We start from the raw sequence: 21734 nt of genomic DNA, 5'->3' as shown, positions 1-21734 counted from the left end.
CACACACATATTTATATATAACAACTATGCCTGCAGATATTTTTAGCTTTTGATCAATGTTTGGTACAGTACATCATATCAGAATGTCTCAGATTTGAAAAAAAAAAAAAAGCTAAAATCATTGTGTGCAATTAAAATTTTTGAACATTTGTTTAAATTGTTATATAACAGCTGTTTTAATAAGCCTTAAGTGAAATATGAAATTAATTACATCACCAAATGTCAAATATTTGCTCCATGATTTCATACCACACATCTGGAAATTGCCCCAAATAATTTGAGATTAGGGAAATAAAGCACTTGTTAAATCACATATTTTTCCCCTAATTTTATATATATATATATATATATATATATATATATATATATATATAATATAATTCAATATTTTATTATATAATATAATAAAATATTGAAATAATGGTGATTATGTAGAATTTAAAAATACGAATGAAATTTTGAAAATATAGATTGTTTTCATTTCTTATAGGATTCAGAACATGTCACCCCAAAATAAGGCTGCAATCAGACTATTTCACCGGAAATATGCCTCTCTGGCTTAGGATTATTTTGAGCTAGATATTTTGAGAAACTGCAGACACAGAAAGAGTACTGAAAACAAGGCTGGAAGTTGCCCTTTTGTAAGATCAATTTACGTCTATAAAGGAAATTTATAGACATTTTCAAGGGTTTCTCTTTCTCTCTCTTTCTCTCCCTCTCCTTCTGCACCAGGAAGAGAAGAATAACTACATCACTGAAGACTCAATAAATGGAGAAGGAATTGACTTAAGTATACATAACAAACTTTGCTTGTGTTTTGCTTTTCCTGGTCATCTCTCTTAACAAAGTCTTTCCCCACATCCTTATTCCTTTGTTTCAGAGAATGATAGTGTTTGCATCTGAGGTCTAAGACAGTTCTTTGAGATCTGCTCTAGAGATCTGCCCATTTTTCTTGGTTCTGTCCCATCAAGGAGGTATTTATGTTATTAAGCTTCTGTTTTTCTGTTTTTTGTTTTGTTTTTTTGTTTGTTTTTCTTTTTTTTGAGACGGAGTCTCCCTCTGTCGCCCAGGCTGGAGTACAGTGGTGAGATCTCCGCTCACTGCAAGCTACTCCCCCTGGGTTCATGCCATTCTCCTGCCTCAGCCTCCCGAGTAGCTGGGACTGCAGGCACCTGTCACCACACCTGGCTAATTTTTTTATATATTTAGTTGAGATGGGGTTTCGCCATGTTAGCCAGGATGGTCTCGATCTCCTGACCTTGTGATCCGCCCGCCTCGGCGTCCCAAAGTGCTGGGATTACAGGCGTGAGCCACCGTGCCTGGCTTGTTTTTCTCTTGTTAATCTGCCTTTTGTTACAGTGAATCTTGACAAAAAAACTCTTGAAGAGTAAAGGACAAAATTGTCTTCTCCTCTATATTTCACACAACTAAGTGTTGGAAAGCAATGGGATATAATGAATAATGTTCCCAGATAGATGAGTTAAATTATTGTTTGTGTTTAATTTTGAATATCCTCTTGAAATGTTTTTTAATAAATCAAGATGTCCAGTTTTCTTTTGTAGCCCATGATCTGACTAGAAAAGTTCCAGAGGAGATTTTAATAATTACAGTAACGCTGAAAAAAGGAAATGACCTACTGTGTTATCTGTTTTAGAAGTTAATTTTCAGCCCTACTCTCAGTAATGTACTTTATGCTATTAGAAATCAGAACATCTTGGGAGGTATTAAAAATATTAATATTCAGGCCTCAATCTCAGAAATTCTGATGCAATTTGTTCATGATGAAGTCTACTTTTGAAAGATTTTCAGATGTCTCAAGTGTGGTACAGGTTATAGTTTTATTGTCATTGTCACTAAACTCTTGAAGTAAGAAATAATTTCATCTATGTGTATTTGGAGCATCATTTAAAAATTGGTACATAAAAGTTCAAAATGCAGTCATTATTACTGAATGGACTGAGATAACATATATTGTTCTGGTACTGGAATATTTAGGTAGTACTCAGAAGCTCGAGCAAAGCTCTAACAATTAGTAACTAAAGGAAAGAAAATTATCCTTTATAGATATAAGCCACCTTAAAGTGCCCTTGCTCATTCTCATTGAAAGAGACAGCCTTAGGCCAGCAACATTTGGAAGTAGCACATTTTAAATGTTACCTTAGGTAGATAAACATATTAACCTACCTAAAAAAGAAGAAGAAAAGGGCGGGGAAGCTATGCAAAGCAAGAAAATACATAACGAAAGGCTGAATCTCCCTTATCTGAAATGCTTAGAGTTAGAAGTTTCAGATTTTGAATTCTTTTAAAATTTAGAGAAATTTACTGATACATAATGTGTTAACTTAGGAATGAAAACTGAAGTCTAAACATGAAATTAATATATGCTTTAATATACCTTATACACACAGCCTGATGGTAATTGTATACAATATTTTTAGTAATTTTGTGTATGAAACAGCTTTGATGGCATTTTTGACTGTGACCCATCACATAGGGTCAAGTGTAGAATTTTCCATGTGTGGCATTATGTCAGTGTTCAACACAGTTTGGATTTGGAGCATTTCAAATTTCAGATTAGGTACATTGAACCTGTATCATAAAGCAAAAGTGGAAACAGCTCTTGAAAGTCTTGGCCCTAGAGGGAGCATTTCCAGTATATTGTTTCTAGTTCTCTGTTATAAGGATGGGCAAAGGCTGTTGCAGCCAAGAGATTTCAAGTATTTCCCCTGGGCAAGACTCTTCCCATAGTGAGGAATGCATCACACATCTTAGTTGATGCATGCAACTTTCTGGTTCTATTAGCAATATCATGATGGCCAAGCAAACTTTCAGCTGATTATGATCTGTTTGTTTATATAACCTGAAAACATTGACAGAATCGTTGTACATCTGAATAATGAATATTCCAGTCCATAAAAGCATATGTTACATTTAAATGATACAGATAAGTTGACATGATATGTTTTTGTTGCTTTGTTTTATTTTATTTATCTCAGTTTCACATGTCTCTCATAGCCTGAGTATCTCTAGGAATCAAGAATCCTGCCTTCCAAAGGAGGGGTGGATCCCAGAACAACGCTTCTTCACTTGTAAGTTAATTCAAATCACTTGAGAGTGTTGTGAGCACACAGATTCAAATTCAGTAGACCTGAGGTGGGACCTAAGATTTTGCATTTTTAAATAAACTTCAGGGGACCGCTATGCTGCTGATCTATATTACATACAGCAAGTTATTACTGCATAATTGTATAATAAAGATGCCTACCGGAAACATCTTCTTAGTTCCAGCCAACATTCCCTAGATGAGTGAAGCTTTAAAAAAAAAAGTGCCAGTGCTTCCCCTCACCCACATTCAGTCACAAACTGTGGAGAATGGGCACCTGATGGATCTCCCCATATGATTCTTCAGTGAAACCAGGATTGTAAATTATTGCTAGCTATACAAGAAGTTATATTTTACTATTTTTGTAAATATGAAAATTTGGCATTTAATGAAGCCAAATATTTTCTAAGTCTTAATGATAAATGATAATAAAAGTTGTTGAATAAAATTCTATTTATAGCATTTAAAATTGAACCACAAATGCTTCTTTAATCGATTTTTAAACAAAAATCAACACTGGCAGAAACTAGAATAATTTTTTTTTTTTTTTGGACATGGTCTCGCTCTGTCACCCAGGCTGAAATACATGGCACAATCTCTGCTCATTGCAACCTCTGCCTCCCGGGCTCAAGCCATCCTCCCACTTCAGTCTCCTGAGTAGCTGGGATCACAGCTGCGTGCCACCATGGCCAGCTAATTTGTGTATTTATTTGTACAGATAGGTTTTGCCATGGTTGCCCAGGCTAGTCTCCAACTCCTAGGCTCAAGTGATCCACTCGCCTCGGCCTCCCAAAGAACTGGGATTACAGGTGTGACTCACCAGCCCCATCTGAAAATAAATTAAATTTTAATGGCTCGCCTTCCTCTCACCCGTTTTATACATATTCACAGAATGCAAGAGTATATCACAAAAGAGTTTTTGGAAAATTTACTTCAGAAGAGGGCAAAAATAAGATATAATTTCCAGGTAGATATAAGATCATGCTTTCAACTTTCAAAACAACGTATATCATCGGGTAGATTAAAAAATGGGAATCACCATATTGTCTGTGGTAAATTAGAGGCTATTTTTGATTTAATAAAGATCAAAAACTTCCATCATCAGTGGAGGCTGCTCTGTTTTCATTGTGTATTTTATTGGTCTCCCAGTGATCAGCTTTTTCTACTCATTAAATTGTTTTGTCATTCTCATTTGCCAAGCATTTTAGCATTACTGACAAAATTTTAACAAGTTTATGTTATTTTTAAATTTAATTTAGTAAACCTAAAATATAGGAACATTTCCTTAGAATTTTCCTTCTTAAAAGAAATATACCCATGATGTAGGAAACTACATTCCATAGATAGAAGGACTTGGAGAAGCAGAGGTGGGGTCTGCAATGCCATTCACTCAAAATTTATGTTTGCAGTGGTCCCAGGTTTTCAGATCATCTTTAATGACTTTATGAATATAGTAAAAGGGATACACTGACAGACTGGGATTTAAAAAGAAGTTATTTGGGCTGGGCATGGTGGCTTAAGCCTGTAATCCCAGCACTTTGGGAGGCTGAGGCCAGCAGATCACGAGGTAAATAGTTGGAAACCAGCCTGGCCAGCATGGTGAAACCCCGTCTCTACTAAAATTACAAAAATTAGCCAGGTGTGGTGGCGTAATCCCAGCTACTCAGGAGACTGAGGTAGAATTGCTTGAACATGGGAGGCAGAGGCTGCATTGAGCTGAAATCGCGCAACTGAACTCCAGCCTGGGCAACTGAGCAAGACTCTGTCTCAAAAAATAAAAATAATAAATAAATAAATACATAAAGAGGTGATTTGCGCAAACTTGTGTAATTCTTTCTGAACCACTTCACTTGTGGTACACCATGAATTAATTTGAAATAAAGAATTTTATAAATACAAGATAAATTTTATTACACTATATTATTTTGCATTAAAACTATTAATTCACTTAACATAATCATTCACATTTTATCACAATACTTATAATCCTGCCTTCAAGCAGAATCTTAATCCTTCCTCAAGGAGGTAGGATCTTAATTCTAAGGATAATGTATACTGAAGCTTTAAACCTTAGAAGTGACTGGAGCTGGTCTCAAACACTGAGAGGCCCTCCCTCAATTGAAAAGATACAAAACTTTAAATAACAAATACTTACCTCCCTAAGTAAAGTTTTAAGCTTCCATATTCATTTACATTTTAAAATTTCTATTGTTTTCCCTAGATATCCATAGTTCTTATCTCCTTACATTGCCTTCTCTTAGTTCAAACATGATCTCCTAGTGATAGCTTTCTTTACTTCCAATCTAAATTTGCCACATTAGCTCTAATCCTGGCCTTCTTATTTATCTCTCTTCTTCATTTTTTTGGAATCAAACTCTCACCACCTGACATATTATATATTTCACCAATTTTGTTTAGTTTACATGTTTTCCATACAGCTCTCCTCACTGAACTAAATTCAATAAAGAAAGACTTTTCTTCTGTTCTTTGACCACTGTATTTCCAACACTTCAAAAAAAGTGCGGGGCACACAGTGCACATTCAATAATGTTTGTTGGATGAATTAATATTTGGTAATTACAGTTATATCAGTTCTAAAAAAATGTTTGTAAGACAAACTTAATTTCAGTTCTTGTGATAATTTTTTTTTATTTTTTTATTTTATTTTATTTTTTTTGAGACAGAGTTTCGCTCTTATTGCCTAGGCTGGAGTGCAGTAGCGTGAATTGGACTCACTGCAACCTCCGCCTACTGGGTTCAAGTGATTCTCCTGCCTCAACCTCCTGAGTAGCTGGCATTACAGGCACTCGCCACCACATCCAGCCAATTTTTGTTCTTTTTTTTAGTAGAGATAGGGTTTCACCATGTTGGCCAGGCTGGTCTCGAACTCCTGACCTCAGGTGATCCACCCCCTCCACCCCCCTCGGCCTCCCAAAGTGATGGGATTACAGGCATGAGTCACTGCTCCCAGCTGTGATTACTGTTTTCAAGGAAGCTATGTCAATAACATTTTGCTTCTAGGAGTTTTGTTTTATATTTAGCACTTACACAGAATTCTTAAAAGAAAAAAGAATAAAATTATTATATATTAAATGACATTAGGTCCTGAGGATAATTATTCAAACTAAAGTAGCTTAATGTCTTCAATCAAGTCATACTCATAATTACTAAGTAATAAACACATGGCCAGTTAAAAGCTACATATGCTATTATCATAACCTTCCCATTATCCCAACAAGCTAGTTAGAAAATAACACTGAGAAAATGACACCATTTACAATAAAAATTAAAACACACAAATAATAAGCAATACTTAGAAATAATGAGCTAGAAAGCCCCTAAGGGAAAAATTCTAAACATACATGCATGTGACCACCCCCCGGGCTTACACAAACAACTTATCTAGAAAACCCCGAGCTGTTTGAGGTTGCAACATACATGCATGTGACCACCCCCCGGGCTTACACAAACAATTTATCTAGAAAACCCCTAGCCGTGGGCCGGGCGCGGTGGCTCAAGCCTGTAATCCCAGCACTTTGGGAGGCCGAGACGGGCGGATCACGAGGTCAGGAGATCGAGACCATCCTGGCTAACACGGTGAAACCCCGTCTCTACTAAAAATACAAAAAAAAAACTAGCCGGGCGAGGTGGCGGGCGCCTGTAGTCCCAGCTACTCCGGAGGCTGAGGCAGGAGAATGGCGTAAAACCCGGGAGGCGGAGCTTGCAGTGAGCTGAGATCCGGCCACTGCACTCCAGCCCGGGCGAAACAGCAAGACTCCGTCTCAAAAAAAAAAAAAAAGAAAGCCCCTAGCCCTTTGAGGTTGCAACATACATGCATGTGACCACCCCGGGCTTACACAAACAACTTATCTGGAAAACCCCCAGCCGTTTGAGGTTGCGAAAAAGGCGGGAACCAACCAGAAACTGCCGAATGTTCAACTTTAAATGTTAACCAATAATAAGCTTGTAACTACTGTTTCTCTGTGAGTTGTTTGTACCTCGCTATAAAAGAAACCCTAAAACAGCAGAAACCCTAAAACAGCAGCCAGGACCTCTCTCTTTACCTGCCATTGTATAAAGCGGAGAGGTCCGGGTTCGAACTCGTAATAAAGTGACCCCGGCTATTTGGCTTTGACTCTGGACTCTGGTGGTCACTTACTGGGGTCTCGCGACTTCGGGCACAACAATAAAAACAGCAGGAAAGAGATTTGGCATATTTTAAGAAAGCTATAAAATTCTACTAGGGTATATAAAAAAAGAAATAAATGTACTGTGCATATTGTCTCACTCAGATGAAAGCTACACCTTGTGACTATTTTAATTCTTAAATTATTATAACTGTTGAAACAAATTTTAATTAAAAAAATTCCAGTTGAATATTTGGGGGAATTTGAAAAAAACAAAGATAATAGGACAGGTGAGCCAAGAATATTTTCAAAGAGAGAAGAGTGAAAATATCTTTTAAAAATATTAAAATGAGTTATAATGAAGCATGTTATCATTGAAAGACTGTAAGATTAGCATGAGAACAGAAAGACAGAATTCAACAGAAATAAACCCTGAAATGAATGAGAACTTAATACTTAGTGGGTATCACTGTTAATGATTTTGATTTAGTCAACCAATGGAGCTAGGAAACTGGCTAGCTCTTTGAAACTATATAAGTAAATTCTCACCATCCATCACAAGTGTTATGCATCTCTCTCATCTCTATTAAACTCAGATAAATAAAGAGAAAACATAATAAATACTCATTTAGCCTTTTGATAGATACAGGACATCTAAATAATAAAATCACTAGAAGAAATTACCCAAGAAAGCATTTGAGAAGAGTTTGCTAAGTTTTAGAATCTCAGTTTTTTGATTCATCTTATGCAAATTTTAACGAAATTCAAGAAGCTGAAGAAATATTTCAAACAAGTATGAATAGAGACTGCTATCTTTAAAATAGCAAAATCTTAGTATGTCAACAAGGAAACAAATACATGTTCATATATACCAGAAGTCAACATAAACTAAGCATATATAATGGGTAAATAGACAATCCAAAAAGAGATATATAAAATGATTAATAAACATACAATTTATTTTATTTAAAAGTATATAATTCTAATGTGATGAAGCAACAGAAATGAGATTTATCCTCCCACATGAAATAACTAAAAATATAGACAAAATATATAAAATAGAAGTTTTTAGGACATTGGACATTGAGCGACGAAGGACGCTGATCCCTGAATGATGAGAAACAAACACATCAATCCTAGGATTGTTACAGCTTGCTACCTTGAAGAATGAAGTTGAGGCATAGCAGAACTATCTGAAATGGAACATGCAAAGAAATACGTGCTTTTTAAGAAAAGTTTTAAAAGCATATTAGTAAGCTTGGGGCAACTTCAAGTAGCCCAATCTACATATATTTATAATCCCTGAAAAAGTGGACCACAAAAAATATTTGGAGTAATAATAACTAAAAGTTTTCCAAATTTGTTAAAAACACTTAACCTAGATAGTTAAGAAATTCAATAAACTGAAGCGTAAGACATATGAAGAAAACTATACCAAGGCATATCACAATGAAAAATTATTAAAAGCATCTAGACAGAAAAGATGCATTGTACACAGAAGAACAAAGTTAAGAATGATGGCATATTCTTATTGAAAAAAATGCAAACCAGAAAGTAGTAAACATCTTTACAGTATAGAATAAGAAATGTCAACCTTAAATTTTTTGACTAGAAAATAATAAAATATTTAAAAGATTAAAGTGAAATAAAGACACATTAGAGCTGGAAGAATATATTACTTGCACACCTGGAGTAAAAGGTAATTTAAAGGATGTTCTTCAAGCAGAAGAAAAAGTGAGACTAGGTGGAAATCTGTATCTACACAAAGAAATGATGAACACTGAAATTGATAGTTACATGGGTAAATATATAAACATTTAAACACTGTATTTAAATTTGTTTAAAAATAACTCAATTTTAGGCTGGGTGCAGTGGCTCATGACTGTAATCCCAGCACTTTGGGAGGCCGACGCTGGTGGATCACCTGAGGTCAGGAGTTTGAGACCAGCCTGGCCAACAAGGTGAAACCCCCATCTCTACTAATAATACAAAAATTAGCTAGGCGTGGTGGCCCACACCTGTAATCCTAGCTACTGGGGAGGCTGAGGCAGGAGAATTGCTTGAACTCGGGAGGTGGAGATTGTAATGAGTCGAGATCATACCATTGCACTCCAGTCTGGGCAACAGAGTGAAACTCCGTCTCAAAAAAATAAAATAAAATAAAAATAAAAATAACTGACTTTTAAATGCAAAAATTATAACAATGTATTTTGGGATTTATAACATGTAGCATAAAATGTATGATAACTATGGCATAAAGGTTGGAAATAGAGAAACAGAAGTATACCACTGTTGAGCTCATACACACACACACACACACACACACACACACACACTTGCCCTCCTCTGATATATCCCATTTCATATACATGTACATATATATAGATATACATATGTATGTATATATATCCATGTACATGGATATATATATAATATGCATGTGTAAATATGTACATATACATATATAAATACATACTTAAATACTGGCCTGTTTACAGCTCACTGCCTTGAAGAGTGAAGTAAAATAATAATATCACAGGAGGACAACTTTAAATAGTTAAAAATATACATTATAAGCCACAAAGGAAACATCAAAATAATGCAAAAAACAGTTATAATTAACAAATAACAAAGCAAATTTAATTATTAAAAATGCTCTTTTAATACAAAGCACACTAGACAAAATTTTAAAGAGACTAAAAGCAGAAGAAATGGAAAGTGTATGGCAAGATGATAGACCTTAATGCAACAATAACAATGATCATATTAAAAGTGAAAGAGCTAAATACATTATTAAAAATCTAGAGATTTAACATGCAGAGTCTGTCAGATTGAAGAAAAAAGCAGGACCCAACACTTTGCAGCCTATGAGAAACACACTTTAAATATAAATACATAATACATAAATATAAACACATAAATACATAAAAAGAAAAATAATGGAGTAAGATTTATAACATGTTTACAATAACCAAAAGAAAGATGGAATGGCTGTATTAATATCTGACAAAAAATATTTCAAAGGAAATAATATAACCAAAAATAAAATTGCCCAGGCTGGAGTGCAGTGGCACAATCTCTGCTCACTGTAACCTCTGCCTCCTGGGTTCAAGCAATTCTCCTGCCTCAGCCTCCCAAGTAGCTGGGATTACAGGTGCCCACCACCATGCCCAGATAATTTTTGTATTTTTAGTAGAGATGGGGTTTCACTATGTTGGCCAAATTGCTCTTGAACTCCTGACCTCACATAATCTGGCCACCTAGGCCTCCCAAAGTGCTGGGATTACAGGCGTGAGCCACCATGCCCGGACAAGAAGGTCATTTCTTAACAAAAAAGAGGTTAACTAATCAAGAGGAAATAATGATCCTAAGCATGTATGTATCTATACAATAAAAGAGTATGGAAATACATGAAGCCAAAACTGATAGAATTGAAAGTACGAAAAGGCAAACAGACAATTATAGCCTTTAAATAAAAATGACAGGAAGTCGTTGTTTTGAACTAAGCTACTGCACTAGGCTCAACAGACCAGACTAAAAATCAAAATGGAGCTACTCATGCTGACTTTCCATGTCAGCAAACCCAAACTGACTTGTTACTTGACCTTCCTAGAAAGCAGTAGTCAGAGGTTAACAGCCTAATTTCCCAAACAGGCCAGTTTCAATCAGCACGATAATGAAGTTTCCTCTGCTTTAATACTAACAACAAAGTGTAACCTCAAGTGACCTGATGTTAACCAGTTATTTTTTTCTACTGTTCCTGCTTTATAAGGAAAGCAACTTTGAAATGACCAATCTGCTTTTTGTTACTTCTTTCTTTAATTCTTTTCTATCTGTAAAACCAGCCTCTTCTGCCCAGCTCTTTGGGACACTTTTTCTATTTTATGGAATGAAGTGTTGTCCATTCTAGAACTGCAAATAAAGCAATTAAGATTTTTAGACTAAATTGTTGTAATTTTGCCTTACAGCATAGCCAAAGATTTCAACACTCTCTTTCATTAGCTGATAGAAAAAGTAGACAGAAAATAAGTAAAGAAACAAAAAGCTTGAAAAATATATTCAATCAATTTGACTTCATTGATATTTATAGGATATTCTGTGTGATGAAACTGAGGTAAAGACTTTAAGAATAGGAAAGGTTTGAATTGGAGTTTGAAAAAAGGATAAAGTTTGGATATCTAGAAGGAGAGGGAATTCCAAATTAAAGAAAGATTATGAAATAGTTCAATTCAAATGTCTCTGCAACAAAAAATCAAATAAAACTGAACTACCTTGACAAAACATACAGTCTGACTCAGAAATGAAAGCAGAAAACAAATGAATGTAATATATTACATACAGGTATAATAATTTCAAGAAGCTACTAAAAAGTGTTCTATGAGTACACAGGAGGGAATAGCATTTGCTAGTGGGAGAGATTGAACGGATGGTTAATGTCAGGCCTCTGAGCCCAAGCCAAGTCATTGCATCCCCTGTAACTTGCAGGTACATGCCCAGATGGCCTGAAGTCACTGAAGAATCACAAAAGAAGTGAAAATGCCCTGCCCGGCCTTAACCGATGACATTCCACCACAAAAGAAGTGAAAATGGCCGGTCTTTGCCTTCAGTGATGACATTACCTTGTGAAAGTCCTTTTCCTGGCTCATCCTGGCTCAAAAAGCTCCCCCACTGAGCACCTTGTAACCCCCACTCCTGCCCGCCAGAGAACAACCCCCCTTTGACTGTAATTTTCCTTTACCTACCCAAATCCTGTAAAAGGGCCCCACACTTATCTCCCTTCGCTGACTCTCTTTTCGGACTCAGCCTGCCTGCACCCAGGTGATTAAAAAGCTTTATTGCTCACACAAAGCCTGTTTGGTGATCTCTTCACACGGACGCGCGTGACAGTTAATGGAGGAAGGGACACCTGCATAGGACTTAATAAGAGAATTCTAAAGCAGTATGTAGGCTAGAGGCTGTTAGAAAAAAAAGTAAAAAGGCATGAACAAAGATACTGAAGTAGAAAGGTAGAAGGCATGCTTATAATCAAAGAGATTTCAGTTAAACTATATTGCAGAAAGTGCAGTTGGAAATAAAATAAAATAACAGTAAATACAATTGAAATATCATTAGGATCGATTTTACGTAATAGTTTCAACTTTTAGAATTTAGTGAATACTTGTGAAATATTGAAATAAAATTGCGTGTAAAAAGACGAAAGTTGACATCTATGCTTTTATACTGACTGAAGTTTGTCTCTTCTCTTTTCCTCTAATATCCATGTAATAGGTTTAATTCAATCAATGCTTTCCTGGTATTTACAGGAGTAACATTTTAATACATAGAAAACAGGTAGTAGTATTGTCTAAAAAATATATATTGTTTGACCAAAGAATATTCTTAGAAATACTATCAGTCTATTCCTTAATCACTTTACATCATTAGAAAATACTGATTAGAATGGATTAGAAAGATTTGGAACCAACCCAAATGCCCATCAATGATAGACTGGATAACAAAAACGTGGCATATACACACCATGGAATACTATGCCGCCATAAAAAAGAATGAGATCGGCCGGGCACGGTGGCTCAAGCCTGTAATCCCAGCACTTTGGGAGGCCGAGACGGGCGGATCACGAGGTCAGGAGATCGAGACCATCCTGGCTAATACGGTGAAACCCCGTCTCTACTAAAAAATACAAAAAACTAGCCGGGCGACGAGGCGGGCGCCTGTAGTCCCAGCTACTCGGGAGGCTGAGACAGGAGAATGGCGTGAACCCGGGAGGCGGAGCTTGCAGTGAGCTGAGAGCTGGCCACTGCACTCCAGCCTGGGCGGCAGAGCCAGACTCCGTCTCAAAAAAAAAAAAAAAAAAAAAAAAAAAGAATGAGATCATGTTCTTGGCAGGGACATTGATGAAGCTGGAAGCCATCATTCTCAGCAAACTAACACAGGAACAGAAAACCAAACACTACATGTTCTCATTCACAAGCAGGAGTTGAACAATGAGAACACCTGGACACAGGGAGGGGAAAATCACACACTGGGGCCTGTCATGGGGTGGGAAACAAGGGAAGGGAGAGCATTAGGACAAATACCTAATGCATGTGGGGCTTAAAACCTAGAAGACAGATTGATAAGTGCAGCAAACCACCATGGCACATGTATACCTACGTAACAAACCTGCATATTCTGCATGTGTATCATGGTACTTATAGTAAAAGTTTAAAAAATTAAAAAAATGAAAAGAATGTGCCTCACAGGCATCCCCAAATCCCAACTCCTTATTAAATACTTCCATACTCAAAAACAAAAAATTAAACTAAACAAATTATACACACAACAAAAACATTGAGCATTTTTAAAAATTTCATAATTTCAGCTTTATGGAGGTGTATATATATCAGTATGATATATCTCAGAATGTAAATTTAGTTTTTGCTGGCAAAGTCCATAATAATGAATGAAATTATTTAGCTAGCTATCTAGATATAGATATATATCACCATAAAAACATGGTAAATCTTAGACCAAAAGGAGAAAAGACAGAACCTGGAAATTCATTCAAATATTAGTGAGTGTGAAGAAAAGAAGTTGCTAGAAATTGCAAATTCCTAGAACTAGAGCTGCCAATCATTTTTCCTTTCCTTGGGGGAATATCTCAAATGAATCACATCACTTTTTACATTGAGATTTAACTTAGCCTAGAATCTTACAAGGTAGACTTGTTTTAGCCTCATTGATGAGAACAACATATTTATGGCAGTTTCTTTTCCAGCATTAGGTGAAACAGATACTCCACTTGGTCCCTCAACTAAAGATTACCAAAGTGAAACCAACCAACCAACCGAACAAATAAAACACAAATATAAATTGGTGGCTTTAAAAAATGGCACAACCCCAAACACTAAAAATCAAGCTCATAAATCCACAAAAGCCAAATATAAACTGAAAGCTGGAAACTTGAAAAGTAAAGAAAGCATAAAACCAATGTTTTATTCACATGCTAAAGACTTTGACGTTTTGTTCTAAGGGCTTCATTGGTGGATGGGGTAAACAAAATCCACAATGGGTCTAAAGGAGACCCTAAATAAATCTAGATCCCAAAAGCATTGTCTAAATGTGATAAAAATAAACATGTTGCATAAAACAGATTGGTGAAATGTGTTGCTTTTTATTCCTGTTATGAGCTTGTACTGAGCTAATAATAAATAATTAATCTTGACTAAAAATTTGAGCTGTAAGTCTACATTTGGATTTGTGGTCCCAATTCAGCATACACAATTAAATATAAAACATAATACATAAATACAAAAGGAACAAAAGCATCAAATAATTTCCATAGATAAAATTCCAAGAACGATAAGCTCATCTACGAGTAAATATATAGTACATAAGGAAAAGTATCACCATGACTAAGACCCAGCAGAGAAAAGAGGCAAGAGAAACTGATGCTCAAAAATAAAAGATATTTGTTTAATAAGATGTAAAATATCAGATAATGATGTTAAATATGTCTTACAAAATACACATCAGCAAAGCAGGAGTTAAAATATAGCTAAACATTTTGATAGAAAGCTCAGTGAGGCCGGGCGCGGTGGCTCAAGCCTGTAATCCCAGCACTTTGGGAGGCCGGGACGGGCGGATCACGAGGTCAGGAGATCGAGACCACCCTGGCTAATACGGTGAAACCCTGTCTCTACTTAAAAATGAAAAAAACTAGCCGGGCGACGAGGCGGGCGCCTGTAGTCCCAGCTACTCGGGAGGCTGAGGCAGGAGAATGGCGTAAACCCGGGAGGCGGAGCTTGCAGTGAGTTGAGATCCGGCCATTGCACTCCAGCCTGGGTGGCAGAGCAAGACTCCGTCTCAAACAAAAAAAAAAAAAAAAAAAAAAAAAAAAAAAGCTCAGTGAAACTTCTAGTTACAATTTTTTTTAATTTAAGCAATGAATATAGAAAACCATTAGTCACACATGAAGAGAGAATTATTGGACTATAGAAGCAAGTATGACACAGAATTAAATACCAAAAGGCACCAAGAAAAGTTTATAAAATAACCATGTTAAAATTAGATTTTAACACATTTTTAATAAGAGTTTAAGGAGGATGAGAAGTTATGACAATATTCTAATAGAAAACTAATAATTTTCTAAAATTGACAAAGCACCAAAACATAGACTCAGAAAATCCAATACAACCTAAACATGGTCAATTTAAAAATATCTATAACTGTGCACATATTAGAAAAAAAACAGAACACCAAAGAAAATTATCTTTTAAGAATATGAAAGCTTCAATATTGCTTAGATGTCAGTTATCTCTAAGCCAGGTGATTTATAGATTCAATACAATTCACATTAGAAATCCCTATGGCATATTTTTCTTTAGAAATAATACAAAGTGATTCTAAAATTTATACAGAAATGTAATACATCTAGATGAGCCAAAAGAATTTTGAAAAAGAAGAAGACAGAAGAACTACCACTATTTGATTTTAAGATACTACTATCTGATGTTAAGATACGATGTAAGGATGAATTTTGTGGTATGTCAATTATATCTCAATTAAAAATGATGAAAAGGGGAAGGAAGGAATAGGTATGCAGTTGTGACATGCTTTCTGTGATTTAGTAAATTTTAATATGAAAGTGAAAGTTGCACAGTCTGAATGGTCAACAAATCAGTTATGTTAAAATATACCTATATGAAGCAATAAACACATGAAAAGGTGTCCAGTATTATTAGTTATCAGTAAACTACAAATGAAAATAAAATAAATCTCTCTATTCATCAATTGTGAATGATTTAAAGAGAATGATGATATTAAGTGTTGGCATAAATGTAGAACAAATGAAACTCTTCTATATGGTTCCTATAAAATAAAATACAAAGTATGAGTACTGTCAAAAAAGTATGGAAATTCCTTATACAGATAAACATGGAATTACTATGTGACTTAACAATTCTACTCTTATGTATTTACAAAAAAATATGAAAATACATGTTTACACAAAACAAGCATACAAATGTTTATAATAACTATATACAAAACTAAAAACAACACAAATGTTTATCCATAGGTGAATGGGTAAACAAATTATTTTATAAGTCATACAAGACAATACTTCTCAGAAATATAATTGAACAAACAAAATTATATTTAGGAAAAAGAATGAAAGAGAAAAAATAATCAATTCAAATAAATGGAAGACAGAAGAAAAATATGACAGATAATAGGCACATATAATGAAAACAGTAACATTTAAATTTGTCAGTAATTAGAAGAAATTTAAACAAATATAATCTTTGACCAAAACATAGAAATTGGCAAAAAGATAAAAACATATTCCTCTCTCTTTTTGTTTAAAGGGCATACCTAAATCATTAGGACAAGGACTGAAAATAATAAGATGGAAAGGTTGATAATAAGCACGTATCAGTGAAAAAAGGCTGTAATAGTAATTTTAATACAAAAATCATCTTTAATGCAAAAAATTAATAGAGATAAACTTGGCCAATAAAAACAACAAAAGATTACGTTTATCCAGAAGATATAATGATTCTGTAGTTGCAAAACTTGAATAATAATAGCCTTAATATACACTTAGAAAAATTAACTTAATAAGGAGAAATTTATGAGTTCACATTATAAAAGGATATTTTAATGCACTTTTCTCAGGACATAGTGAAAATAAAAAGTTTATTATTTGGACATAAAAGTGGATATGTTTGATTAAATGGACATACATGTAACACAAACACTTTTAGGCACACATGGAAGTTTTAAAAATGTAAACTGGTACAACCACTATGGAAAACAGTGTGGCAATTTCTTAAAGAACTAAAAGTAGAACTACCATTTGATCTAGCAATCCCACTATTGGGTATCTACCCAGAGGAAAAGAAGTCATTATATGAAAAAGATAATTGCATATACACGTTTATAGCAGTAAAATTCATAGTTGCAAAAAACTTGGAACCAGCCCACACGCCCTTCAATCAACAAGTGGATAAACAAATTGTGACACACACACACACACACACACACACACACACACACCATGGAATACTATTCAGCCATAAAAATGAATGAAACATTGGCATTCACATCAACCTGGATGGAATTGGAGACCATTATTCTAAGTGAAGTAAGTTAGGAATGGAAAACTAAACATAGTATATTCTCACTCATAAGTGAAAGCTAAGCTATGAGGATGCAAAAGCATAAGAATGATTCAATGGACTTTGGGGACTTGGGGGAAAGGGTGGGAGGTGAGTAAGGGATGAAAGACTACGCATTGGGTACAATATACACTGCTTGGCTGATGGGTGCAACTAAATATCAGAAACTACCACTAAAGAACTTACTCATGTGACTAAACATTACCTAGTCCCCAAAACTCTGCTGAAATAAAAAAACAATTAAAGAAAAAAAAATCAATTCAATAAACAAAAATTCCAGAACTCCAATAAGAAACTGATGGGCTCATAAAATGGCTAATCAGGATCAAGCAAAATAGAAAAATTAATTACGCAAAATTAAATGATTAATAAAGATAAAAAATTATTCCCTTCCTAACTCATAAATCAATTGATATTTCAAAGTATTTTTGTTATCCTCATCAATTTTTTGGCCACATTTCAATTATAGTCAGTAAGTTACAGAAAAGTACCAAAAAATTATTTCATTCAATTTGAAATAAAAATAAGAACAGTTCACAAGACATAGACTTATCCTGACAAAGAGATATTTACACTAAATGTTAATAAAAGTACTCCATATCTGTACTAGTGAAAAATACCCAAGACAGCATCTCGAAGGGATTTTTAATTTAAATGCTTATATTTGAAAGGAAGAATGAAAAATTAATAAGCTGGACATTCAACTTAATCATTGATGAATAAAATGGATATAAAAAGTAGATGAAAAATAATAATGACAAGAATGTAAACTAGTAAAGTAAAAAACAAAGATAGAGAACAACCAAGCCAGAAAATACAGTTCACTGAAAAAAAAAAAGAGAGGGATAGAGGGGAGACAAAAAGGGAGAGTAAGAACAATAAAGGAAGAACGTGAGTGCAAATGAGAGCAAGATCGTGCCCTCGCAAAACCAAGAAGGCACTAGTAAGTCATAATAGAAATCAAAATGGGATATTACTGCCACAAGCGAAATGACTAAACATATAATTAGAGGATATTATATATTATTGTTTGTGTATATTCTTGAAAAGTTATATAAGTTTTAGTACTTTGAAAAAATATTCTTTTCAAAGTGCTAAAAGTGACTCCAGAAGAAATGAAACAAAATCTTAAGAGTCTTTTATTGATTACATAAATTTAAACACTAAATAATTTTTTTAATCCCACAAAGAAAGCAATGGCTCCAAATGTCTTTATAGTCTAGTTCCAATTTTAAACAAATTTTTCCACGCAATCAGTATAGCAAGAACATTGTTTTCCACCCATTTTATGAGTTTAGCATTACCTAATTTGAATCTGAAATCAGTATATTTCAATAAACAAAATCACAAGGTCTACTGAATCTTAAGATAAACAGTGTTTTTTTATATGCTGAGAAAGTCAACTTTTAATTTATAACTCAGTCACCGATATGCATATTTGTTGATTGACCTGGATTTTTTTTTTCTATTTAAGATGAAGTCATTCATATTTTTACTTGTTTGTATCCTACGTCACTGTTTTAGTTTTCCAGAGTCATTTGTTCTGAGGCACCTCAAGTATACAATGACGATTTGGGGAAAAAGATTTTGAACTTATAAATGTGAAGTCTAGAATGTTATGTTTCCATGGTTTATAGGCTCAGCTTCTAATTTCTCAGTGGCTATGGAAGATCCTCTATCATCTCTGCTCAGTCTTCCTCTCATTCTTATTGCTTATTATTCTTCTAATAACAGCCAACTACTTCATTTCATGTTCTCCACACATACTACCTTTACTGGTACTGTGCATTTGCATGAGACTTTTCCTTCCCCTCTACTTGCTGATCACAACCCAGTTTTCCATGAGGCATTTTACAACCCTTTGAATCTTCTCTAAATTTCCATGCATGTTTGTAAAAGCTTCTTTGGTCCTTTATGCTTATTTATGTGTACAGTAAGTAGAGCATTGAAATACATAAGCCCTAAACCATTTGTAAATTATTACATATATCAGGACTGTTAAAGAGTAAAATGTTCCCTATGGCATGTACTTTTTTGTTTGTGTTAAAAACATATAACATAGAATTTTCTCTACTAACCACTTTTAAACACACAGTTTTGTAGTGTCAGGTACATATTTGTTTCTGTGAAACAGATTTTCAGAACTTTTTCATCTTGCAAGTATGAAACTCCACAAAACTTCCAAGAACTCTAATAAGAAATTGATGAGCTCATAAAATGGCTAATCACTAACTGACAGCACCTTGCTGTCCTTTGCACTCAAATTCTTCCTTTATTGCTCCTATTCTCCCTTTTTGTCTCCCTTCCATCCCTCTTTTTTTTTTTTTTTCCAGTGAATTGTATTTTCTGGCTTGGTTGTTCTCTATTTATCTTTGTTTTTTACTTTACTAGTTTACATTCTTGTCATTATTGTATATCCATCATATATCCACTAAAAAACAACTTCCCTTTTTCCTCTCCCCTCAAACCCTAGCAACCACCGTTTCACTCTTTGTTTACATGAACTCAACCACTCTAGATATCTCATTTAATAAGTAGAATTATACAGTATTTGTCCTTCTGTGACTGGCTATCTTCACTTTGCACAACGTCCCTTAGGCTTAACAGTGCTGCAGTCTGAGACAGGATTTCGTTTTACTTTTTAATATACCTAGGGTTTCCATTTCTTTGGAATGATCACTGTCTTAGATGTTTTCCTTTAAAAAAAAACACGAAAAATGAGTCTTTACTACTAGGGATGCCCTTTCAGTTATTTACTTGTTTGTGTTATGTTGGAGGAGCAATGTTCACAAAATATTTTTACTTATCTGCTGAATATTGCTGACAACAAGCATAGAATACTGCAAAGGCATGATACACTGCAGATGTCTGAAGTGGAGAGAGGATGGTCGTGATTTGCACTGATTTGTATTTTACTCATTTGTTAAGTGGATATATACGAAAGATTCATTTTTTGTTTTTTTTTAAAGGAAAACATCTAAGAAAGTGATCATTCCAATAATGATAATAATAATATAATTCACAATAATATAATGAAGCATGTAATTACGTATGTATACATACAAACAATACATATATGTGTACATATACATGCTTCATTATATTGTGTATTTCATATATATGAGATATATATGAGATACATACATATATTTCAGACTCTGGAATCCACTTCCTCTGCCATCAAATCTTACTACAGTGAGGTTTTCCATGTTAGTAAGTATGGAATTCCAGTCAATATGGAACTTATCTGTAACCAACTGGCCTCCTGTGAATGTGTAATAGGATAGATAGATACACAGATATACTTAGAAAGGTAGATTCAGCATTTCTTCTATTTACCTTTCCAAAAATGCTTAATCTTTTGGAGTCAATATAAGGCAGTTTCAGCAAAAATCTGCAATGAAAAAGAAAAACAATAGTTGTATCTTTGTAAGTTAAATGCATATATAAATGTATACTTGGCATGCATACATCCAAAACAATAGCTAATGACTAGAAATGCTTTACTAACTGTAGCTCTATTCATGTATAAGGGTCATATACTCCCAAATCTTCCTACTCAAAGTGATGGTCTAGTAGCTTGGTATCACCTGAAAGCTTGTTATAAATGCAGAAACCTGGGCCCCATTCCATTCCTACTGAATCAACATCTACATTTGAACCATATCATATCTGGTTTCTGTGTGCTATTATAAAGAGCCCACTAACTTTCTTAGGTCACACATTCATGCCAGTGTGGTAATGGTATCTGTGAAACTTCAAGAATTGTGATTAACTGAGGATGTAACAGACATTGTGGATTACTGTAAACAAATAATATAGTGGTATAATTAAAATGTATCCTACTTTCATAAATCCAAAGTAAATTTTAATTCCAGAGGGGAAATATGAGAATTATTTTATTATACCACTAAGGGTGACAGGTACTTGAGAAAAATGAAATAGGCTTTATGATTACCTTACAACATTCCTCAATCACCAAATTAGAAGCCTTGAGTCAGGGTTAGTAATATTATATGTATATACCTAGACTCTGTCATTATAGAAAACAGAAGAAAAATGTGCACCCACTTACTTCACAGCTGTTATTTGGTCCTTTACTTCTACTGAACCTAATCTTCGATGAATCTCCTGCAAAATTTTCAGACCCTGGAATCCACTTCCTCTGCCATCAAATCTTGCTACAATGACGTTATCCATGTCAATGAGTACGGAATCCCAGTCAATATGGAACTTATCTGTAACCAACTGGCCTCCTGGTTCTTCATCCCTGGAAATACCAACATATTGGACCAAAACAAGAGCAATTGAAAATCTGGTAGAAATTTTAGCTTTCATATTCAC

At 34.5% G+C, this 21734-nt stretch overlaps 1 protein-coding gene across 1 annotated transcript in view; it reads right to left on the bottom strand.

Moving 5' to 3' along the window:
- Positions 1-21734, bottom strand: part of DPP10 (dipeptidyl peptidase like 10) — a 720618-nt gene that overhangs the window by 8596 nt on the left and 690288 nt on the right. The window contains exons 20-21 of the mRNA XM_033231721.1: positions 21466-21660; positions 20730-20784 (exon numbers count right to left, since the gene is read on the bottom strand). Coding sequence (XP_033087612.1) covers positions 20730-20784; positions 21466-21660 — 250 coding nt within the window. The remainder of the gene's footprint in view (positions 1-20729; positions 20785-21465; positions 21661-21734) is intronic.

This window comes from Trachypithecus francoisi, unplaced genomic scaffold, assembly GCF_009764315.1.
Source record: "Trachypithecus francoisi isolate TF-2019V2 unplaced genomic scaffold, Tfra_2.0 Lachesis_group13, whole genome shotgun sequence".
NCBI lineage: Eukaryota > Metazoa > Chordata > Mammalia > Primates > Cercopithecidae > Trachypithecus > Trachypithecus francoisi.
This window is presented reverse-complemented; position numbering and strand designations above follow the sequence as displayed.